Source organism: Echiichthys vipera (assembly GCF_963691815.1).
Source record: "Echiichthys vipera genome assembly, chromosome: 13".
Lineage (NCBI taxonomy): Eukaryota > Metazoa > Chordata > Actinopteri > Perciformes > Trachinidae > Echiichthys > Echiichthys vipera.
Window position 1 is genome coordinate 14,625,160 of NC_139838.1, and position 10,814 is coordinate 14,635,973.

Genomic DNA, 10,814 nt, shown 5'->3' on the forward strand with positions numbered 1-10,814 from the left:
ATACTTTCAAAGTCACTTAAAAGTCACACAAGAGCTATTAGCTTATGTATTTGGATTTTTGTGCTACACCATTTGACAGAAATTTTTATGGAGGCAGCACTCCGCACAAGTCAGTCGATGGGGGCATCGCAATGTTTTGGTAATAAGCTGACTCAGCGGAAAGCAGATTGCTGCCTGTAAACGGTTTGTGTTGTCGAGGTGGGAAAAAGAACAGAAAAGTGCAGAAGTCTGATTGCATATAAATTCTGACCTCTATTTTCTTAACAAAAGACTTTGTGTCTGGGCTGCATTCCCTCTCTTTTACACACACAAACACACACACACACAGACAAGCAAGCACACATTTTTATCTACTCGTGACAAGGTATCAGCTGGAGCAGGTGGAGGGCACAATGCCACATGCTGAACCATCCGTCTGTTGCTGCCTGTTTCCATATCACGCCAGGTACACAGCATACCAATGCAACAGAGCTGAGAGAAGCGAGCACTCTGCAGCAATTTGGAGACAACAACAACAACTCAAACGCTTGTGAGAAGAGAGATCACAGCCAAGGCATCAGACGAAGACTGACTGTGAGGCAGCAGAACAACTGACATCTTTACTGGCTTCAGTTATTTATGAGGATTTTTTCCTCAGGATCTGTGATTGAGAAAGTGTTCATTTCAAGTCCTGACTGCTATTGCCGTTCTATAAAAAATGCATAAAGAAGTGCAAATGCAGAAATTACAGAATAAGGTATTATGCATATTTTAAAATGACCCAGAATAGTAAATAGTTATATATTTAATAAAGTACAAAACAAACATGTGAATGCAAACTGTACAATATCTTATGAATCATTAATCCTTTTTTTCTTGTTTCAGCATTTCATTATATTCACGTTGAGCAGAAAAATGCTACACTTGTGGAAACAGGGTAAAGGGTTTCTATGGGAATAAATAGACTGGAGAAAAACATAGAAATAGAATAATATATAAAGTATCTGCAGTTATAATCCATGTACAATATTTACAATTAGCCTAAATATATTTTATAGAAGAAAATGCATTCATTTTAACACTTGTCTCACAAAACAGACTCTCATTGATGGGAATGTTAAATTCTAAGGATATTATACAAATGGCAAATAAAACCTTCCTTAATCCTTATAATATCAACAGACTTGCTTGGTTGTATATAACCTGAAGTGATTTTCATTTCTGAACAAAATTGTTACTTTCACATTTTAAAAAAACAAACATTCAAAGGCATACTTTCACTTTCATCTCACAATAATGTCAGCAAAAGTCATTTAACCTCCGTCCAAACTCTGGACAGTAACAGTGCACCATCAGTTTGTGTACTCACACAAGTCTCTATCATCTCTTGTGCAAAAAGAATAGGCCACCCAAAATCAGTGTTTCAGGCTTTGATGACAGAGAATAAAGCTACTCAGGAGTCTTCAAGTAAAATGACTGTAAGTTCCATCTCAACTCTCCAGCTTACTCCAGCAAACTGTGATTGGGTGTTTCAGGAACATGTCTGATCACATCGTAGATGGTGGTGTGCATATCCTGAACTGACTCGAGGCGGGCCAGAGATCTGCATGATGCCTGTGGGACAGTTGCAAATGAACATTTTTTTTTTTTTACTTTTTCAACAAAAGACAAAAGCTACAAATCTTGTAGTGTTATCACTGAATCCATGTCGATGTACAACATGTATAATACCTGTGCAGATTCCATTTTCCCAGGTATGGAGACAAACTCGTAGATGCCGAAATCTTCTGTTGCGTCCTCGTGACCTGTTGATACACAGCCTTTAATGTCACACCAGTGCATTAGTTATATTATTTATATCCATTTTTAATTTCAACTTTACAGTGACCTGATGAATGTAATTTAACCAAAAACTGCCTTTCAGTTGTGATCAATGAGACATCCTGATGTTGTTTACTTTTCTTCTTTAGACTAATCCTATTTCAAACCAGTTTTTTAGGAATTACTTTAAGTTAAATGTTCTGTTCAACCCTATAATCCCCTGAAAATGATGATGTAAGATGTAAACACATACTGTTTGTACATATAATGTATGCATACTCTATAATGTGTTTGTCCTTGATAAACAGGGAAAAACAGATGTTAACAAGCAGTAGCTTACCTGAACGATGTGGTTTTTTCTGCTCGGAAAGCGGTCTACCAAAAACAGAAAAGTAAAGCTTTTAATTGAAGCATATACACTATTAATAATAAAAATACTACTGTTAATGTCTGTATGGGTTTCACATTTAAGCCTCTTACCTGTTGTAAATACTCATAAGAACTGTTGAAAATCAAGAGAAAGAGACAGAGGGAAATAATCATTCAAAATTACCGAAATGACATATTTTAAATATTACCTTGACATATACAAACGCAGTAGATAAGTTGCCCTTCAGTTTGACATTTGCAAGTTATTTACATGTATTAACCTCAATATGTAAGATATTGGTGCAGCAAGCCGTTAGTGTTATCATGCAGATTTCAAACATGGAACATGTTAAACAGGTTGCAGCAGTCACAGTTAGGGCTGAACTCAGGAATTAACAAGAACTACCTCTAGAAAAACTCCTCCGTCAAATCTGCAGAGTAAGACATCTCACCTCTCTTAGGATGGCAGGTTCTCCTGAGGAAGAACAGCAGCATACAGCCGATGACGAACAAAGAGCAGACCGTAATGGCTGCCAGAGGTGTTACAGGGCCGCCCTTCTGGGATTGCTTCTCTTTCCCTGTAAATGAATACAGGAGGGACACTGATATTAACACTCATCGCCAAGCTGACTCTATGGCAATGTTGGTTGATTGGTCCACCACTTTGGTCCAGACTGAAATAACTCTACAACTATTATAGTAGTTGGATTTTCATTTGTACTGCCATTCCTGGTTCCCATAGGATGATCCCAATGACTTTAGTGTCTCCCTGACTTTTTCTTCTACCACCACAATGAGTTGTTTTCCTTAAAAATCTTGACAACTGTTAGATGCAGAATTTAGTACTAAAACCCAAGAGCTCTCCCCTAGAAGATACATTCAGAGGGTGATAACTTTTCTTCTAGCGTCATCATCAGGTCAAAAATTGGATTTGCCCAATACTTTCTGACCTTTGTTTTATGTATGTACTGTGAGTAAAAGTAAAAGTTGGGTTGATGGTATGAGACTTTGTTCATGCATTGTATACCAATGTCCTGCTCAGGATAACAAGTCAGCGAAAGCAATATTTAGTGGTTTTAGGGAATGTGTTGGTGCAAGCAACAAATCAACAAGTTGTTTAAATGCTTTGAGCAATAAAATATATCTTCTTTGTAGTTTCCACGTTGTTTCCACATTACAACTTAAAGCCGATGAACCCAGCAAAATCGGAGGATTAACTTCCCAACTTGGGAAATGTGACCAATCCGAGGAACACATGGATGCACTATACAGCCTCATACAGCAGCTGGAATGACTACTCCAAAAGGTTAGACTTCAGGTTCTTTGGTAATGTTCATAAGAGATTTTGATGTCAATAAAAAATTGATGCTGTCATGACTTCTGTTGACTCAATAAACAGCATTTCAAATCATAGTCAGCATTATCAGTAGCCATCAGCGAGCCTTTCTCGGTATCACCTAGACAACATATCAATGTCGCATTCGGCACACAGAAACTCCACATGCTATAAAACTTAGTCAACAAATACAACAGCTGTTAGCTACTGTTTACCTTCCCAGCCACTGAACTTTTATACAGGCTTGAACCTAGCAACAGAGATAAAATGCCACTTTCATAATAGCTGTGTGTATTTCATGTTAAATCCATAACCTGGTTTCATTTTTAACCTGTTGTGCACACATTGCTTCAGCTACAGTATTTTATTGACCCAACAGTTCCCAAGGCTGGCCATGATGTTTGTCATTGTCAAGATATACCTCTCATAGCCCGTAAATCTCTTCTGCTTTTGGCCTGACACACTGTTTACCGAGTGTTTATCTCAGAGGATTCCCAAAATCTACCCACGCTCTGCTCTTTCTTGCCACGTTCCACCCTCTACCCACCTGTTCCTAAGCTGGCCACCACCAGAGTAAACTGGGCCTCGTCCTGCTTCTGTGTCACGTTGTTGAAGGCGCGGCACAGGTACTCTTCAGCCTGGGCCAGTCTATAGGAGCGCACCTCCAGCCGCGGGCCCTCAGTGATGACCTGGGTGGAGTTGCGGCTCTTGGAGATCCAGACATAGCTGTTGGGCGGGTTGGAGTCAGCCTGGCATTCAAAGAAGACCAGCTCTCCAGGGTTGATGGTGAACACTTCTCCTGTCCGCAGGCCCTGGCCTGAGTTCACCTCCAGGTTGTAGGGCCCATCTGCAGGGGCAAGAGTGAGTCAGGGAAACATGACAGTTTGCTGCTCATATGGTGCTTATTATACAGAGTGATTATTTTTCTAGGAATTGTCTCCTCTTAATGCATCATGATGCAGCAACGGTCAAAGTAAATGTATAAACAGGGTCATAGGTTCAATCCACAGTCTAGCAGGATAATTCCAGGTGGAGAAGTGAAAGAGTCGTGCTTGCCCTTGAACAAGTAAACTTAACCAACAAAACAGCTCCAGGGGAGACATTATAACAACTTTTACTTATGAGGACAACTGAACCACTAAAGAAATGTTTTTTGTTATATTAGAGTCGATTTTATTTTAATATGGTACAGTTTAATTTCAAGAAACAATGTCATGATATTTTATCATAACCATAAAAGATTCATCTTAACATTGGCAGAATGTCTCTCTATATTTAAACCATGTATTTGAGTAAGATTTCTATCTTATGTCTGTTAAGATAGACTTGACAATAATAAAAGTAAGTAACATCAATCAGTTTTAATGTATATGTGACTTGATTCAGACTGGAAATATGGCATAGTCGTTGTGAGTTATACATGAACATAAGTACTGAAACTGAACATGGTAAAACTGAGGGAGGTATTTTAACTGGTAGTACTGGATCCTTGCTTTCCGCAGTACAAACATGATCTGTCTATGCAAACAGAAATGATGGCAGTGCTACATGGTGCTGCAGTTCTCTGTGCCATGTTATTGACTTACACACCGTTTGAGCAGACTGACTGAAGGGTGGGAACAAATGATGGCACTCAAATGAACTTCATCAACTTTATGTCCCGTCAATACAGAAACATGCGTTTTTGTGGGAAAATTACAACACATTCAAATGAAATCATTGAATGATTTTACGGGTTCTGGGTGCAACCTCAGATTAGCAGTTTATTAGTGTATCTACACACTTTAAAGAGGAACAGAGCGTCTCTGTGAGATAAGTCTGCTCCCATGCAAATACCTATAACAGTCTGACAGTTTCAGTTGTCATAGTAGTCTGTTCTCAGACATTTACATATGACCTAATACAGTGCAATGAGAGGGCAAAAACAAAAAAAGATATATTCTATGTAGTGTATGAATTTTGCAGGCTATTCTGGCCATGTAAAGTTAAAATATCTGGCTCCACTGAGTGCCAAATTAAAAAGACTTCTATGTGTAAGACACGACATCTCTAATTGACTTATTTTGTCTGCATTGTCGTCTTTATGGTATTTCTCTCCGTTTGGTTTCATTGAGGTTTCTCCTGCTGAAATACAAGTTAACAACAGCTTGCAAAATGAAGATCACACCTGCCATGCCAAGATTTTGGCAGCAGGGAGATAAAACACAATTTGATACCAGATCTGTAATATTAGCCGGAAATTATGGACCAGGACTTGTTTTTTTCTGTAATTTCGTAATTTCTGGTGTTCATAGCAGCAGCTTTTACATGAACAAAAGTGATCAAGACTGAGCAGCATTTTGTAATGCCGGACTTTCTGAGCTTGAGAAGCTATATCTCAAGACACTTTACATATAGAGTAGGTCTAGACCAAACTCTATGACTTATTTATGATTTACAGAGACACAAAAATTCCTCCATGAGCACCAACAAGTCACATTATTGTAATGAAATCACTGGCATGTCCTGCCTCCTACACACTCTACCCTGGCATCACCCTTCGCCTAAATCAAACAGAATGACATGGACAATCTCCTGTTGTGTTGTACATGTGTGAGAGGACAACTTCGGACAATGTCCACAGCTGGTTCGTTGGACATTGTCCACAGTTCTTATAATGAAACAGCTTGTGAGACATCAACATCTATCTCCTTATATCATAAAACACTGAAGATTTCATTCTCACAGGAAATGAATCACATTTCAATTCTCCATGAGCTAAATAGAAGCAAGGTCTTCAGTTTTAGGTGGTGTTGGTGCAAGGACAGCGAAGGAAAAGGAAAATACAGATGGATATATCTACTCACAATAGACACTGAGTTCCACGGCCTTGCTGTGCCGGCCCTGGCTGACAGCATTGCTGGCCACACAGTGGTAAATGCCCTTGTCCTCTTTCCTCACAGGACTGATAAACAATGTAGAGTTGTCTTGGGAGAAGAGGTATCTGTCACTAGGACTGAGTTCAACATTGTCCCTAAGCCACTGGAACACAACCCTTGTTCCTCTCTCGACAGAACAAGTCCAGGTTACGTTTCCCTTGTCCTCAACAACTGCATATGATGGTCTCTTCTCAATGACAGGGGTGGATACAGGGACTGAGAAAATAAACAAATAGAAGTAAGGATCAATCAAATCAAACTGGTCACTGTGACGTGATAGGAAAACACTCACCGTCCACTGTTACATGCACGGTTCTCTTCTCCTTGATGACCAGTCCTGTTTTGTTATGAAATGCTATGTTGAGGTTCAAGTGGTAATCCCCCTCATCATCCTGGTTTAATTTTCGGATTAGCAAAGACACGTTGGGTTCTCTAAAGAGAAGGTGGTTGCGGTACATCATGTCAGTGATTGTGGCCTCTTTGGTAAATGTCACCAATGTGGTTCTGGTGCCGCTCGGCCTCGTGTGGGACCAAGTTCCCTGGATCTCAACGTCATCCAGTGGGAAGCGGGTCTCAACAGACAGGAGCACGGACTTCCCTTCGATACCATGATGGACCGATGAAGGGACGTGGATGAGCTCAGAGTTGACTTCTGGGTTGGAGGAGTCGGCAGGAAAAGGAAGAGGAGGAGAAGGAGGGAAACAGGAGAATTATTGCACAATCGCTGTAGGGTGAACTTAATAACTGGGTCATTTTAGGGTGAACACACTCTGTGCTTTCATGTCTAGAGTGTTTGTTAGTTACTTAGTTAGTTCCCTTCATTTTCCCCTGTAATTCAAAATATGGATCTGGAGACCAAGACTTAGGTAATTTATATCCCATACTTAATATTAATCAAAAGATTTATTCAGATTTCCTCATTAAACCCATCTTGTATAATCATTTTTGTGTGGGTGAGCAGCTTGTTCTGGTAGGGTTTCCTGCCTTGATTAGGCTTATGTGTAAGCAAACAGTTACCTATTCACAGATCCAGCAAAATTATCATTCATTTGGAGTTCACTCTCCTTTAGCTCTGTTTTAATCTCCACCAACTCCTGAGGGAAATATCTGTCTGTTAGCTGCTAAATGCTACATCATGTTCAGCGGCCGGTTCAATCTGGATGAAACATATGGCACATATCAATGCTGCTTCATGGCATTCAGTGTCAGGGCATGGCAATTAATAAGGATTTATCGACTTGCATTGCCATGATTATATGATCATATTGTGTTATTGTTTTAAAAGATATTGTAGTCCAAATTTACAAATGTCAGCCATTTGTGATTAAAAATTAGTTGGAAACTTTGTCACAAACAAATTCCGCATACATTTTCTGTATCATGCATCACCGTATATCAATATCGATATGAAAGCAAAACAGGGATAGTTTCATTTAACTATGAACCTAGGTCTGCTGTGTCAAACTCATCATCTATATCCTAGTCTTCAAACTGCCCAGGTCCTGAAACCGTAGTGAGTTAATATTGACCCAGCTCACTAGAGTGTCATTGTTGTCAGACAAGGACAAGGCCTGTCTCTTAGATCCCAACTCACAAAACAAACACTTGGGCTGTCTGAAGTAACAAGATAACCATTGATCGATTGCACCTTGCTGTTGCTGGCTAGTTACCATGGTAGTTTATTCGTCGTTAACCAGCTGGAAACAACTTGGGGGAAGAAATACCAATAATATGAGGAGTTATGGTTGTTTTTCAGCCGCTATTGTCATTTCAACTGGAGGCTTTGAAACACTTTCTCAGTATGACATACATCTGAAATAATCCTGCCTATCATTTTTTTCTATCTTCCATACCTTATCTATGGATCTTTAATATCATATCAGAGCTAATGATAGTATCACTTGAAAGGAAGTTTTTGACAACTTCAGACTTCCCTTTCGAAATATATTTTGACAGTTTGAAGTTAAAAAGTGAGCGACAGTGAGTTTGGATGCCAGGTTGAAATAAGCGACAGCATGTGAGTAGGCAGTTACTGTGAAACAAACTCACTAAAAACCTCTCACTTTTTCTCTAACTTGTGTCCCTTTGTCTCACTTCTGGCTGTGTGTCTTCGCTGTTTCAGCATTAAAGAACTCAGATGGGGTTGGAAAATATTCACGAAAGACTGCTCATTTATACGATTTCACTTCATTTACTTTACATGTGTTACATCTCATGCAATAAAATCCTGAATGAAAATAGGGGGAAACTCAGAAGTGAGCTTTGTTCTCTGCTTCTAAAGCCATGTTTCTCCAATCTCTTTTTTTTTCTTTGTCACCCACCCCTGCCCTGTCCATACCTTGGGGACGTCCAGCTGGTGTCAGCCAGGTCCCTGGAGACTGCTGCCCATGTTGCTCATCACAATAGATCCACTGTGTGTTTCGTGTGATGTCCTAAATAATGCAGACACCCCATTGACACGTTCCACTCTTAAAGGCCTGCAGGCCATTTTCTGTGTGTGTGTGTGTGTGTGTGTGTGTGTGTGTGTGTGTGTGTGTGTGTGTGTGTGTGTGTGTGTGTGTGTGTGTGTGTGTGTGTGTTGTCAGTAGCAGGAGTGTGCCTGTGTTTACACCTGCTGAGATCCAGTGAAAAGGCAGAATGAGGAGAAGTGTGCCGAGCCCGCTCCTTCACTGTTGTCCCCAAAACAAAGCGGATATTGTTGTGGTGATACCAAGGAGATTACAGTGACAATGAGGTGAGAGGATATCTTCATTTAGTGGACACACACACATACACACACACACACACAAACACACACACACACACACACACACACACATTCAAACAACTATTGTGTAGAGACTCACAAGCACCTGCCTCTTATCACCCTCACACACACAACTGAGTTGTTTGGATACTAAATAAAGTCTCCCGGTGCGTGTACAAACGCCACCATCTTCTGTCCTCTTTCAGATAAGACAAATAGTGCTACTCAAGGAGCGTTGACCATACAAACACAGCAGGTGAGCCCATGTTTTAGGGACTTTTGTGTTAGATGCATCTGGTCACATGAGGGTTACTGGTACATGTCTGTTATCACACATATCTGAGTCACTGTGGCCATAGGTCATTTCTCCTTTCCACTGACATCTTCCTAATATCTGCACTTACAGCCGACAAAAGTAGAAATGCTGTAAAGTCACACGGTGATGACTATGGAAAGGACATGCAAAACAAACGAAGACAGACTCTGATTGAAGAATCAAACTTACATTGAAATAAGCTGAAAAAGATTGAGATACTTCCAAGTGAACTCATTGACCAACTTCTGTATTGCCCGAAATGTTCAGTATTAAGAAGCTGAGTTTAACTTTTTTTAAATTATTGTTAAAAACAACACACGATTGTGCTTGAATTCACTGAACGGTTTATTACATTTTTGCAGCCCAGTTTCAAGAAAAAAGGATTTTCACATGTGAACACTTTGTTACTGTGCACCACAAAAAAAAAAACTCCCTCAACTTACCCTCACATTTACCCTGCCAACCAGACATAACACAGCAACCACAGCTATTGCCATAGCTGCACCAACACAACACAGACAAACTCGAGCAAAACATCCCTCTTCGGGCAACTCACCTGTTAGGATGAAGAGAACAGCGCAGACGTAAAGTGCTGATCTTCCTGTGGCCTCCATGGCATCTTATCCTCTAGGGATATGTGTGGACTTCTGACAGGCAGGCAGGCAGGGAGTGAGGGATGTAGGAAGGAGGAGAGGAGTGGAAGAGAAAGAGGTGGAGGAGGAGGCAGAGGACAGAAATGTGACTGGTTGTGGTGACAACATTTGCCAGGGAAATAAGAGGAGCTAGCTTTAGCCTACATGGAGCCAGGCCCCTCCCATGTGACACCAGAAGGAAGAAGACGTCCACCTGGCAGAGAGACATGCACAGCATGGTCTTCACACACACACACACACACACACACACACACACACACACACACACACACACACACACACACACACACACACACACACACACACACACACACACACACACACACACACACACACACACACACACACACACACACACACCTGCCCTAAGGCTGAGGATTTCACTCCGTCAAAGAGAAACTGAGACATAAAACTATAAAAGGATAGTTGAGTCTATACATTATAATACACCAGCTGTCGGTTGCTTCCCCTCAGGCTGTGAAACTAAGAAATAGCGGGCAAACAGAGCTTTTAACCATTAACGTCTCTCATTTTAGTTAAGTTTTAGAGCCATCAGCTATTCTGTCAATAATGAATGTAGTCAAGAAAATATAAGATTGAAAAAAAAAGAGGGTAAAACCAGGGAGTATTGTTCTGACACTGACACACGTATGCACTGACCTTTCAAATGTCTTCA

General features: G+C 40.5%; 1 protein-coding gene across 1 annotated transcript; it reads right to left on the reverse strand.

The window, feature by feature from the left end:
- Positions 1–1,422: 1,422 nt before the first annotated feature.
- On the reverse strand, positions 1,423–10,171 carry hepacam2 (HEPACAM family member 2). Its single transcript, XM_083925971.1, has 9 exons — positions 10,042–10,171; positions 6,716–7,075; positions 6,352–6,639; positions 4,053–4,352; positions 2,622–2,747; positions 2,281–2,302; positions 2,141–2,175; positions 1,711–1,784; positions 1,423–1,593 (listed from the first exon to the last, which is right to left on the reverse strand). Exons 1-9 carry the CDS (start codon positions 10,097–10,099, stop codon positions 1,483–1,485), a joined length of 1,374 nt encoding a protein of 457 aa, XP_083782097.1. The 5' UTR covers positions 10,100–10,171; the 3' UTR covers positions 1,423–1,482.
- Between the last annotated feature and the right edge of the window lie 643 nt (positions 10,172–10,814).

Bases quoted from the DNA above. Each gene is read 5' to 3' on its own strand.
- hepacam2 (XM_083925971.1), bottom strand. From the start codon at position 10,099: ATGGAGGCCACAGGAAGATCAGCACTTTACGTCTGCGCTGTTCTCTTC. The intron at 4,353-6,351 runs GTGAGTAGATAT...TTGCCCCTGCAG, and splicing joins CGTGGAACTCAGTGTCTATT to ATGGGCCCTACAACCTGGAG. The intron at 2,303-2,621 runs GTGAGATGTCTT...GATTTTCAACAG, and splicing joins AACCTGCCATCCTAAGAGAG to TTCTTATGAGTATTTACAAC.